We start from the raw sequence: 14,194 nt of genomic DNA, 5'->3' as shown, positions 1-14,194 counted from the left end.
AATAAATTAAACTTATCAGCCACAGAAAAAAAACAAGGACACTCAAACAGTTCGTTTTCTTGGAAATGGATGTTTATGTATAAACCCCCCCCCACACACAGACACACACACAGTTGCATGACACAAGGCTGACGAGGTTTCCCATAAATTACATGAGGAGCAACACTGAGGGGGGCGCTGTGCACACCAGTCTCCCACAGCACCACCACCAGCCGTGGCCTCGCTCACCAGGCCTCCGCACACATGTGTTCTCGCACACCCATGCAACAGCTTTTAGGTAACAAGACTGCCCCACAGCCTCAAGCAAAACCTGATGGTTATTTGAAATTCCTTCCCCTAACCTCTATCGTCTACTTCCTGTGACGAGCCGTCACCCAGGCTCGTCACAGGAAGTAGACAGAGACATCAGTGCCAGCCAACCGGTGTCTACATTCAGGGCTTCCCCAGGCTCGACACTGGTCCCCGAGACAAACCTCGCGGCTCCAACAGTCCACGGGTGTGTAAGAACACATCTGTACTACGAACGACTGATGACGTCAGGCGGTGTCTTCACGCCGCCTGACGTCATCAGCCACCGCTTGCTGCCAGGGCAGCCACGGTGTGAAGAGTAAGAGGGTGTTTGGAGTCACGGTTTGTCCCATTACAGTGTTGAACAGCACACACTGCAGAGGCAGCAGGTGCTCCTGACCCTTGTCAGCTGTGCTCCTCCTCGTTAAGTAACTTATGAACGGTTATACAGTATCTTAAAGACAGTCTTACCAGGAAGCATGGGGCAGAAACGACGACTTAATGGCATCGCATCACTGCAATGACCCAATGGCTCACTGGGAATCAAACCACATGATCTACCTGGTGTGCGCATGGCTCAATGAAGCACAGAGACATGAAATATCCCATCCATACCCTCAGATCTCAGAGCATCTCAGACACCCGTCCTCAGCCATCTGCGCTCCGAGGTTTCATTGCTTGGTTTCCCTTTTCCATCTGGGAGAAAAGTAAGAATGTCCCATCTTGCAAGTTCTGAGTACGTCGAATACTACTGCAACTTATGGCTTCCAGCTCCCTGCTGGGTTATCTTGTAATCTTCAAATATTCATATTTCATTATTAAAGAACGTCAAGGTTCTGATGAACGACCACGCACAGAACAAGCCAGTCACTCCCGGGTCAACTGCAGCCAGCTCTCCAGCAGCCCAGTCAAGCTCGCCTGCACACTGCAGAATGTTGTGCGGCTGTGTAGTCCTCCCCACACTCACCTCGGCTTTCAGCACGGCCCCCTTACTTACAGGCAGAACCATCCGGACCACACCCAACCGCAACACTGCACAAGTACCTCAGCCCAGTCAGCCGCTTCATAGCAGAACGGATACCAGTACAGTTTCCTGGTTCCCCTTGTTTCAAACACAACACAACACAACACAACATAACATAACATAACACAACAAAACAAAGCAAAACATAACACAACAAAACATAACACAACAAAACAAAAACAAAACAAAGCAAAACATAACACAACAAAACAAAAACAAAACAAAACAAAGCAAAACATAACACAACAAAACAAAACAGAACAAAACAGAACACAACAAAACAAAACAAAGCAAAACAAAACAGAACAAAAAACAAAAACAAAACAAAACAAAATGCAGAGGAGCAGAGCAGGAGATGCAGGAGAAGCAGGAGGTATTTCCCACGATAAGAAACCTTATCCATACAGCATATTATTATGAGTTATTATAAGGTCACAAAGGTTTAGGCAAAGTGTGTGTGCCTATGAGTCCAAACGCAGTATTCTACTGACTATCAAACAGACGTAAAAAGAAATGCTCTGAGACTTGCCAGGTACCAAAGGAAGAACTACACGGGACATGTGGTGAATGAGGAATATAGTATCACACAGCATCCGCAGGGTCCGAGACCAGGAGCAATTCAGAAGTAAAACACAAAACACAAAGAAAACAAGGCAGTTTAAAAGACGCGTTGGTGCTACAGTCATGAAGGGCACAGACGGCTAGCTACTGGACACAGACGCTCTGGACACCGGGAGGATCAGAGTGGGATACAAGCCACCGATAACATGCACTTGAGAACGGTCACACGGAACAGCACAGGTCCAGACCTGCTCAGGGACCGGAAACTACAGTACGTGGTGAAGATGTCTCCGACACAACAGCGCACTAAACTGAGAGAAAGTATGCCGTTCCAAACAGACTCTGTCCCACAATGCAGTGCTCCAACATCACCAGCAACCTGCCCACATCTGGTCTGCAAAAGACTCCAGATTTTCATGTTTTTGCAAATTACTTAAAAATAATCTATCAATGCACAAAACAGACCAAAGTCAAATTTAAGTCATTTTGCTTTCAACACTTGATTAAAAGTTCCAGTTCGAGTCCATGTTTGTTTTTTTGTATGGTGTAGACGAGGGCGCCTATGTTCAGCGAGGGAAGAAACAGAACAGGTCTAAAATAGTAGGTCTAAAAGCAGCTGCTTCTACCTGACGGTGCTTATCCCACTCCTGGATGAGCTGTGTGCACACAGGGGGTGTCTGATCTAAATTTAAACACCGTCTACTGAGTCTAGATAGCCTCCACCTAGACAGGAGGCTCATCTGCGTCCAATGGGAGAAGGATCAGAGCAGGAGGAAGAAGCCAGAGCCCAAATGGCCTGCCAGTATCCTGGGTATAAGGGGCAATTTGAGTTATTGGGGGAGTATTGCACATCAGTTCATGGTCCGAGTAAATGGTGTACAATGTCTTGTCATGTCTTGTAGACTTGTCTTAGCTGAAGACTAGATGTAGACTCTATCTGAAACTGGCAGAGGGAGGAGTTCACTGATGGCAGGGGGCCTGGTCAAAAGAAGGGACATGAAGGAACAAAGCTGCCCTCCTCTCCCCATCTGCCAGTAATCTACTGCATAAAGGAACTGCATATGAACAGGTATACAAAATTTGACAGAGGTGCGTTCCTGCCGCACAACCAGCATATTCTCCACATTAGGCTGTGAGTAACTACTGGAAACTGGATAAAACTGGATCTGAGGGGGATAAAGGGTACTGAGGGGGGAGGAAAATTACCCTGGGAGGGCTCTCTTTTGACCAAATTTGGTCTGGGTCCAATTTTGGGACCAGTGTAGGTATAATTGAATAAACCAGCTAAGGCCCGGGGTCTGATTCCCATGAGTCCAGAGCAGTTTTGGTCCGGGTGTCTCCGGTGCTACTCCAGCCGTATTTGTCCAGAGTAGGTGGTGAGGAGCAGCATGATGGAGAATCCTGTTAGGAGGCCAGCATTCTGGATGGCAAAGGTCAGAAGGAAGCGCTTGCCCCCGGCCTCCTCTTCCTCACGACTCACCTCATTCATCTCAGGGAACTGAGAGAGAGAGACAGAGAGAGAGACAGAGAGAGCAATGGAGAGAGAGACGGAGATTTACTGATTGTTACAATGTTGTGTTGGTGTTCATTACTAGTGTTATTGTGTCCCGTTCAAACTGTATCTCTGATGCTTTGGCAACATTGTTGTAAAACTTTCATGCCAATAAAGCCCTTTGAATTGAACAGAATTGATTTGAGAGAGTGAGAGACAGAGAGACAGGAAGAGACAAAGAGACAGATAAATTTTTTTTTGAATTTTAAACAACTCTTTATTTTACATAGATCAAAAAACTCAACAAAGAGACATCCATTTCACAACATCAACATGAGCAACTCCTTTACATTAAGACGTCCAAAAAAGTCTTCTTTTTTATTATTTTTTTAGGAACAGTGGTTCAAGTCGCATACTCTCAAAGGGTCAAAAGAAACATCACGCAAAGACAGAATTTGCAAATATTATGCAAAGAAAGAATATTATGCAGAGACAGAGAGAGCGAGAGACAGAGGGAGCGAGAGAGAGACGGAGAGAGAGACAGAGAGCAAGAGAGAGTGACGGCACCTATTGCTACTGTTGTTGTTTAATATCATAATCATTGTTGTGTTGTTGTTGTTTTACCTGCTTTGGCAATATGTACACAAACGTATGTCATGACAATAAAGCACATATCGAATTGAATTGACAGAGAGAGAGAGACAGAGAGAGCGAGAGAGAGAGAGACAGAGTGAGACAGAGAGAGTGAGAGACAGAGAGCAAGACAGAGAGAGAGAGAGACAGAGAGCGAGAGAGAGACAGAGAGAGACAGATAGCGAGAGACAGATAGCGAGAGACAGAGACAGAGAGCGAGAAAGAGAGAGCAAGAGAGAGACAGAGTGAGAGAGAGCGAGAGAGACAGAGAGAGAGACAGAGTGAGAGAGAGCGAGAGAGAGACAGAGAGCAAGAGAGAGACAGAGAGAGCGAGAGAGAGACAGAGAGACAGAGAGAGCGAGAGAGAGACAGAGAGCAAGAGAGAGACAGAGAGAGCGAGAGAGAGACGGAGAGCGAGAAAGAGAGAGCGAGAGAGACAGAGAGAGAGAGAGAGACAGAGAGAGCGAGACAGAGCAAGAGAGAGACAGAGAGAGCGAGAGAGACAGAGAGACAGAGAGAGCGAGACAGAGAGCAAGAGAGAGACAGAGAGAGCGAGAGAGAGACGGAGAGCGAGAAAGAGAGAGCGAGAGAGACAGAGAGAGAGAGAAAGACAGAGAGAGCGAGACAGAGCAAGAGAGAGACAGAGAGAGCGAGAGAGACAGAGAGAGAGAGACAGAGAGAGCGAGACAGAGCAAGAGAGAGACAGAGAGCGATAAAGAGAGAGCGAGAGAGACAGAGAGAGAAAGCGAGACAGAGCAAGAGAGAGCGAGAGAGACAGAGAGAGAGAGACAGAGAGAGCGAGAGAGACAGAGAGCGCGAGAGCGAGAAAGAGTGATTACAAAGACTGAAATGTGGTCAACAGGGTTCAGCTACTGACCACTGGCCATCATGTAATTCATTATACCGTCAGCCACACGGGCAGACAAACACTCACAAACCCGTCAATCGACCACATTCTCTCACACACACACACACACACACACTTGTACCACTGACCATGTCTGCCAAGGCGATGTACAGGAACATGCCCCCTGCCAGGGCGAAGATCCAGTTGGGGGAGAAGCTGTTACCTGCAAGAATCCCAAAGCCCATGCCCAGGTAACAGCAGCAGGCCGACAGGAAGTTAAAGAAGAGAGCCTGCTGAATGCTCATGCCCGCATTCAACAGGATAACAAAGTCTCCTAGTGGTATGTGAGCGAGAGAGCGAGAGAGAGAGAGAGAGAGAGAGAGAGAAGGAGAAATGTTTTTTAACTAACATTGAAGAGCTCTCTAGACACAAGCTGTTACTCTGATAGAAGTGACTGGTATACTTTATTGAACCCATAGGGGAATTCCTCTCTGCATGTACCCCATCCTAGCAGTGTAGCTAGCAGCAGTGGACAGCCGCTGTGCAGCACCCGGGGACCAACTCCAGTTGGTCTTGCCATGCCTTGCTCCGGGGCACAGACAGGAGTATTAATGCTAACACGCATGTCTTTTTGATGTTGGGGGAAACCGGAGCACCCGGAGAAAACCCACCACAGACACGGGGAGATCATGCAAACTCCACACAGAGGACGACCTGGGATGACCCCCAAGGCTGGACAACCCCGAGGTTTGAACCCAGGACCTTCTTCCTGCGAGGCGACAGCGCCAACCACTGGGTCACCGTGTCGCCCCTCTGGATCTCAGCATTGAGTTTGAAAGTACTATTTGAAGTTTGTGAGGCTAAAAATCTACACAATACCTGAATTTGATTGATTGGCACCTACTTTTGAAAAAACAAAATTCTCATGTTGTCTGACCAAGCACACTGTACCAAACTAATACACGTAATTCTCACATCAGACTCGTGGCAGCAATGTGACTTGGAAAAAGCCCATTGCATCTACTACCACTACTTTCGGCTGCTCCCGTTAGGGGTCGCCACAGCGGATCATCCGTTTCCATTTCTTCCTGTCTTCTGCATCTTCCTCTGTCACACCAGCCACCTGCATGTCTTCCCTCACCACATCCATAAACCTCCTCTTTGGCCTTCCTCTTCTCCTCTTCCCTGGCAGCTCCATATTCAGCATCCTTCTCCCAATATACTCGGCATCTCTCCTCCACACATGTCCAAGCCATCTCAATCTTGCCTCTCTTGCTTTGTCCCCAAACCGTCCAACCTGAGCGGTCCCTCTAATATAATCGTTCCTAATCCTGTCCTTTGCATACTATATATATATAAATAAAATATAATATATACTATATATATAGTATATATATATATACACGCCACGCCACGCTTTCACCTGAAACGAGTAAAACAAAAGTTAATACAAACATAGTAATGATTCACTACCTCCATATTAAAATGTGAGGCTGCACCCTAGATGACGACACTATTTGGTGCTCTGTAGTGTTCCCAGACGACGACACTATTTGGTGCCCTGTAGTGTTCCCAGACGACGACACTATTTGGTGCTCTGTAGTGTCCCCAGACGACGACACTATTTGGTGCTCTATAGTGTCCCCAGATGACGACACTATGTGGTGCTCTATAGTGTCCCTAGATGATGACACTATGTGGTGCTCTGTAGTGTCCCCAGATGACGACACTATTTGGTGCTCTATAGTGTCCCCAGATGACGACACTATTTGGTGCTCTATAGTGTCCCCAGATGACGACATTATGTGGTGCTCTATAGTGTCCCTAGATGATGACACTATGTGGTGCTCTGTAGTGTCCCTAGATGACGACACTATTTGGTGCGCTGTAATATCCCCAGATGACGACACTATGTGGTGCTCAGTAGTGTCCCCAGATGACGACACTATGTGGTGCTCTATAGTGTCCCTAGATGACGACACTATTTGGTGATCTGTAGTGTCCCTAGATGACGACACTATTTGGTGCTCTATAGTGTCCCTAGATGATGACACTATCTGGTGCTCTATAGTGTCCCTAGATGATGACACCATTTGGTGCTCTGTAGCGTCCCCAGGCAACGACACTATTTGGTGCCGTGTAGTGTCCCCAGATGACGACACTATGTGGTGCACTGTAGTGTCCCTAGATGATGACACTATGTGGTGCTCTATAGTGTCCCTAGATGATGACACTATGTGGTGCTCTGTAGTGTCCCTAGATGATGACACTATTTGGTGCTCTATAGTGTCCCTAGATGATGACACTATCTGGTGCTCTATAGTGTCCCTAGATGATGACACCATTTGGTGCTCTGTAGTGTCCCCAGGCGACGACACAATTTGGTGCTCTATAGTGTCCCTAGATGACGACACTATTTGGTGCTCTATAGTGTCCCTAGATGACGACACTATTTGGTGCTCTGTAGTGTCCCTAGATGATGACACTATGTGGTGCTCTATAGTGTCCTAGATGACGACACTATGTGGTGCTCTGTAGTGTCCCTAGATGACGACACTATGTGGTGCTCTATAGTGTCCCTAGATGACGACACTATGTGGTGCTCTATAGTGTCCCTAGATGACGACACTATTTGGTGCTCTATAGTGTCCCTAGATGACGACACTATTTGGTGCTCTGTAGTGTCTCTAGATGACAACACTATTTGGTGCTCTGTAGTGTCCCTAGATGATGACACTATGTGGTGCTCAGTAGTGTCCCTAGATGACGACACTATTTGGTGCTCTATAGTGTCCCCAGATGATGACACTATTTAGTGCGCTGTAATATCCCCAGATGACGACACTATGTGGTGCTCTGTAGTGTCCCTAGATGACGACACTATGTGGTGCTCTATAGTGTCCCTAGATGACGACACTATTTGGTGCTCTATAGTGTCCCTAGATGACGACACTATTTGGTGCTCTGTAGTGTCCCCAGACGACGACACTATTTGGTGTCCCTAGTCTCATCACCAGCCAGTCAGACTAGCTTGGTCTAGTCAGAAAGGCACGAACTGAGGAAGCCTCTTGGATGAGAGGCGAAACGTCTTCACGGATATCTACCAAGTGGTGCTCTACAGTGTCCCTAGATGATGACACTGTTTGGTGCTCTATAGCATCCCTAGATGATGACACTATTTGGAGCTCTAAAATGTCGCTAGATGATGACACTATTTGGTGCGCTATAGTGTCCCTAGACGACGACACTATGTGGTGCTCTATAGTGTCCCTTGGCAAGATTTTCTGTTGTTCGGTGGCACAGCGTAGCCGAGATGGCCGCAGAAGAATCCTGTTGCTTTTTGCCAGAACCGCTGCCGAGTTCACCGAGCGGAGCCGCCATGGTTTACCCTTTCCGGGTACCGACAGCTGGATAGACTGTGCCCGGGGGCTTGAATTCAGAGTTACCTTCTCCTACCCTTTGCATAAAGAGGGATCAACCCACAAGGCAGCAGGTGGATTTGAAATCAGAGTTCCCTTCGCCTATCCCAATGTGTTGTCTGGACTGGGCACCATGGGAAGTACCATACAGGCTTGCAGAAGGACCAGATCTATCAGTAGGGATGTCGGCCTTAGCGAAAGGGCCCTTGATGAGGTAAGGTGTTACCCCTCTACAGCACGTTCCCTACCATTGAGTGTTTCTTTTAACAAAGTTAAATATATAAGAACCAAAATAAAAAGTGCCCTGAACCAACTCACCCAGCTCGTGGGGGAACTCCTCACACAGGATAGCCACTGAAGTGCTGATGCCCTGGAAGACAGAGGCAGTGAAGGATGCACCGATGGCCAGACCATCGATGAAGTTATGCAGGCCGTCGCTCAGCGTGATCATCCAGGCCAGTGTGCCGATGTCAGAGTAGGTCGTCCCCTTCAACCAGTAACAACCTCCACCGCCACCTCCAGACCGACTGCCACCCTCTGGGCTCTGTGAGTCCTGGGGGGAGAGGAATAGTGACTACATCTCTAACAACAAGCCTGCTGGTTTTCTAGGGTGTGCTGTCGGTTCAGGACGCTGGGTTTTGTCCACACACACACACACACACACACACACACCCCAAATATTTCTTACAGCAACTGCAGGAAAATGGTTTCTCTCTTTTACCGGAGCAGCAAGCCCGACCACACCAGCTTATCCTCACTTCTGTGACGGAGGGCTGAGGATGGCACTGTGTGTGCCTGTGACCAAAACTACGTGTAAACTCATACTCCAACATCACAGGTTGAGTTTAATTCAAATGGCCTGGCAGAGATTTCATCGTGCCTGCGGAGAGGCAGGCAAGCTAAATGGGCTGCTCTTCAAATATTCTGTAATTACCGGCAGGAATTGATGTTTAACTACATGTAAACATTCGGTGTGTGAAGGCACACATGATGTAAACAGACAGTGAAGCGATGCTGAAGTTTCAACCAAATGTCTGGGTTCTCGCAGCTAACGCAAAAGGATGCAACTACAGGAGCGGTCAGAGCAGGTCAGGCTCTGTGTGCAGGGACAACACCAGACCAAAAACATGACAGCATTTCACCCAGTCTCACCAATCAAGTAGGCTGATTTCCAGTTTTCTTTTAAAACAAGCTCTGAATCGACCTGTCCCACTTGTGTGGCTATAACCATTATCTGCAGAGATGCTCGCTGGGGAAACCTGGTCCTGCTGAGTATAAACTCTTGTCCACTAAGCCCAGCTCTGGTCCTGCTCCAGCCACCATGCTCCTGTCTCTCACCTGTGGCATCTGAGCAGGGCTCAGCATGAGCTCGCCCTCGCCTGCGTCCACCTTGCCCAGGGCCAGGCCGCTGGCCTCGCCATTCTGCTGCAGCTTCTCCCTCACACCCTCCTCCATGTCCCCACTGGCCGCTGAGTAGCGCTCTGCACTGGGGTAGTGGCTGTGACCCTGTTGGAGAGAGCGAGTGAGAGAGAGTGAGACAGAGAGACAGAGAGAGACAGACAGACAGACAGACAGACAGACAGACAGACAGACAGACAGACAGACAGACAGACAGAGAGAGAGAGAGAGAGAGAGAGAGAGAGAGAGAGTACAGCGAGGGAGGAGGAGAGAGAAATGCGATTGATGACAGCTTGTAAATTCTATTTTCCTCCTGCCTCCCTCCACAAGGAATTCAAAGACAGGGTTCTTGCTAAAGGACACTTGAGCAGGGCGGGCGTTTGTTTCCAAAGCACTCCGCTCACCATCTGAGATTCTACCTACTCTCTACACACCCACCCCATGCTGTCACTCTACTCACCACAACACTTCATGCTGTAAATACAAAGAAGTTGCAGTTCATAAGAGTAAGCATCCTCTAAGAGTGTCATGACACGGCGCATTACTCTTGCCCTTCAGGAACTTGAAAGCTACAGTCCGTCCCAAGGATCACCATTTTATTTAACTGACTGACACCTACTGTGATACTTGGTAACGATGCTGGTGTCTGACCACTTCACTCCAAACCCCAGAATCCACCCATTATGAAAAAGCACTGCTGCGTCAGCACCTTCCCAAAACAAGCCTCTAAGCTCCGGCAACAACATCTGCCTGTTGGTAACAGGTTTGCTTCTTCTGTAGTCACCGTTACCGGTCTTACTCCGATTTTCTTTTCTTTTAAAGATTTATTTTGGCATTTTCCACCTTTTTTGGATAGCGACAGTCGAGAGGGAGACAGGTAAGGCAGGAGAGAGAGAGGGGATGACTTGCAGCAATTGGCCTGGGGCGGATTCGAACCCAGGCAACTGTGGTAAGGACTCAGCCTTATGTGGTACGCACCCTACCAGGTGAGCCACCAGGGCGCCCCCTACTGGTCTTACTCTTACACATTTGTTAGCTATGGCAATGATGTGTTTTTCACAGGGAAGTCTTCCTCATCATGAACCATTAAAATGAGCAACTAAAACAATTCATGTTTTGGATATTAATGGACTATCCACTGCCACCAAGTACACCAGCAATGTAAAATACTGTAAAAGTACATTAGCAATGTAAAATACTGTAAAAGCAAACCAACAATGTGAAATACTGTAAAAGTACATCAGCAATGTAAAATACTGCAAGGTACATCAGCAGTGTAAAATACTGCAAAATACATCAGCAGTGTAAAAGGTCAACTGAGGTGTAAATCCGCAGCACTGTCACTTTAACGTCCACAGGGGCAGCAGCAGTGCAGGGGCTCATGTGGGTCACATATCCTCTGTAATAGGATCAACAGGTAACGTGTTAGCTGGGCCATATGCTCCCGCATGAGCCCTCACCAGGAGGCGCTGTTGTCCCATTTCATCACTGTTTTCGCTGCTGCTCCCTGTGACTGAATAAAGTGCCATGGGCCTGTTTCCATGCGGACCATCCCATGAGGGTCCAGCTGGTTCACCAGTGCTGTGTGTTTCCATCCGGACCGTCCCATGAGGGTCCAGCTGGTTCACCAGTGCTGTGTGTTTCCATCCAGACTGTCCCATGATGGTCCGGCTGGTTCACCAGTGCTGTGTGTTTCCATTGGTTCACCAGTGCTGTGTGTTTCCATCCGGACCATCCCATGAGGGTCCAGCTGGTTCACCAGTGCTGTGTGTTTCCATCCGGAGGTCCCATGATAGTCCGGTTGGTTCACCAGTGCTGTGTGTTTCCATCCGGACCATCCCATGAGGGTCTGACTGGTTCACCAGTGCTGTGTGTTTCCATCTGCACCCCCCCATGAGGGTCCGGCTGGTTCACCAGTGCTGTGTGTTTCCATTGGTTCACCAGTGCTGTGTGTTTCCATCCGGACCATCCCATGAGGGTCCGACTGGTTCACCAGTGCTGTGTGTTTCCATCCGGACCGTCCCATGAGGGTCCGGCTGGTTCACCAGTGCTGTGTGTTTCCATCCGGACCATCCCATGAGGGTCCGGCTGGTTCACCAGTGCTGTGTGTTTCCATTGGTTCACCAGTGCTGTGTGTTTCCATCCGGACCAGCCCATGAGGGTCCGACTGGTTCACCAGTGCTGTGTGTTTCCATCCGGACCGTCCCATGAGGGTCCGGCTGGTTCACCAGTGCTGTGTGTTTCCATCCGGACCGTCCCATGAGGGTCCGGCTGGTTCACCAGTGCTGTGTGTTTCCATCCGGACCGTCCCATGAGGGTCCGAATGGTTCACCAGTGCTGTGTGTTTCCATCCGCACCGTCCCATGAGGGTCCGGCTAGTTCACCAGTGCTGTGTGTTTCCATCTGGACCCCCCCCATGAGGGTCCGGCTGGTCACCAGTGCTGTGTGTTTCCATCCGGACCATCCCGTGAGGGTCCGGCTGGTTCACCAGTGCTGTGTGTTTCTATCCGGACCCCCCCATGAAGGTCCAGCTGGTTCACCAGTGCTGTGTGTTTCCATTGGTTCACCAGTGCAGTGTGTTTCCATCCGGACCGTCCCATGAGGGTACGGCTGGTTCACCAGTGCTGTGTGTTTCCATCCGGACCGTCCCATGATGGTCCGGCTGGTTCACCAGTGCTGTGTGTTTCTATCCGCACCCCCCCATGAGGGTCCGGCTGGTTCACCAGTGCTGTGTGTTTACATTGGTTCACCAGTGCTGTGTTTCCATCCGGACCATCCCATGAGGGTCCGACTGGTTCAGCAGTGCTGTGTGTTTCCATCCGGACCGTCCCATGAGGGTCCGGCTGGTTCACCAGTGCTGTGTGTTTCCATCCGGAAGTCCCATGGTAGTTCGGCTGGTTCACCAGTGCTGTGTGTTTCCATCCGGACCAGCCCATGAGGGTCCGACTGGTTCACCAGTGCTGTGTCTTTCCAACCGCACCCCCCCCCCCATGAGGGTCCGGCTGATTCACCGGTGCTGTGTGTTTCCATTGGTTCACCAGTGCTGTGTGTTTCCATCCGGAAGTCCCATGATAATCCGGCTGGTTCACCAGTGCTGTGTGTTTCCATCCGGACCATCCCATGAGGGTCCAACTGGTTCACCAGTGCTGTGTGTTTCCATCCGCACCCCCCCCATGAGGGTCCGGCTGATTCACCAGTGCTGTGTGTTTCCATCCGGACCGTCCCATGAGTGTCCAGCTGGTTCACCAGTGCTGTGTGTTTCCATCCGCACCCCCCCATGAGGGTCCAGCTGGTTCACCAGTGCTGTGTGTTTCCATCCGGACCGTCCCATGAGGGTCCAGCTGGTTCACCAGTGCTGTGTGTTTCCATCCAGACCGTCCCATGAGGGTCCATTGGTTCACCAGTGCTGTGTGTTTCCATCCGGACCGTCCCATGAGGGTCCAGCTGGTTCACCAGTGCTGTGTGTTTCCATCCGGACCCCCCCATGAGGGTCCGGCTGGTCACCAGTGCTGTGTGTTTCCATCCGGACCATCCCATGAGGGTCCGGCTGGTTCACCAGTGCTGTGTGTTTCCATCCGGACCCCCCCATGAGGGTCCGGCTGGTTCACCAGTGCTGTGTGTTTCCATTGGTTCACCAGTGCAGTGTGTTTCCATCCGGACCGTCCCATGAGGATCCGGCTGGTTCACCAGTGCTGTGCGTTTCCATCCGGACCGGATGATGTGAGAACCCGAGCGTGACCTGGCACGGCTCATGACAGGTAAGGTTTGGTAGGTCCAAAGCCCTGATGTTATCTTAATAAGGCTAACATCAGCGTTGAACAAGACACTGAGATGACACTGTAGGAGCTGCGGTATCCCCGGCTTTCTTCAACATCGGTCTTTAAAGACAGAACACAGGACTTGTACATGTAGATGAGTGTCCATGACATTCAAGCCCTTGCCGAACGAGTCTGCACAATGATGACTAAGCCGGTCATCGCCAGGTAAACTTCTCCATCTTTCACAGAATACCGCAGTAGTCTTTTGTCTGGGGCAACATTCTCATGCTGGTGCACCGGAAGTGATGCGTAGTGATGTGTTTTAGGTCAACCAGTGATGATGCTTTGTCAGAGTCGAACTTCCATGTAAGGAAAGTGTTCGCATGTCTCTGCATGTCTCTGATTGGTAGGCATGTCTCTGACTGGTTTGCATGTCTCTGGTTTGCATGTCTCTGATTGGTTGACATGCCCCAGATTGGTTTGCATGTCTCTGATTGGTTGGTATGTCCCAGATTGGTTTGCATGTTTCTGATTGGTTGGCATGTCTCTGATTGGTTGGCATGTGTCTGCATGTCTCTGATTGGCTTGCATGTCTCTGATTGGTTTGCATGTGTCTGCATGTCTCTGATTGGGTTGCATGTCTCTGATTGGTTGGCATGTCCCAGATTGGTTTGCATGTCTCTGATTGGTTGGCATGTCTCTGATTGGTTGGCATGTCCCAGATTGGTTTGCATGTTTCTGATTGGTTGGCATGTGTCTGCATGCCTCTGATTG

The 14,194-nt window shown here is 49.4% G+C and overlaps 1 protein-coding gene across 1 annotated transcript in view; it reads right to left on the bottom strand.

The window, feature by feature from the left end:
• Positions 1-63: 63 nt before the first annotated feature.
• The window catches only part of slc39a14 (solute carrier family 39 member 14), a 63,686-nt gene continuing 49,555 nt past the window's right edge, over positions 64-14,194 (bottom strand). The window contains exons 7-10 of the mRNA XM_056275911.1: positions 9,603-9,770; positions 8,583-8,817; positions 4,995-5,179; positions 64-3,371 (exon numbers count right to left, since the gene is read on the bottom strand). Coding sequence (XP_056131886.1) covers positions 3,219-3,371; positions 4,995-5,179; positions 8,583-8,817; positions 9,603-9,770 — 741 coding nt within the window. The 3' untranslated portion in view covers positions 64-3,218. The remainder of the gene's footprint in view (positions 3,372-4,994; positions 5,180-8,582; positions 8,818-9,602; positions 9,771-14,194) is intronic.

This window comes from Lampris incognitus, chromosome 1 (genome assembly GCF_029633865.1).
Source record: "Lampris incognitus isolate fLamInc1 chromosome 1, fLamInc1.hap2, whole genome shotgun sequence".
Taxonomy (NCBI): Eukaryota; Metazoa; Chordata; class Actinopteri; order Lampriformes; family Lampridae; genus Lampris; species Lampris incognitus.
Note: the sequence above shows the minus strand (reverse complement) of the source record. Positions and strands in the feature narration are given on the sequence as shown.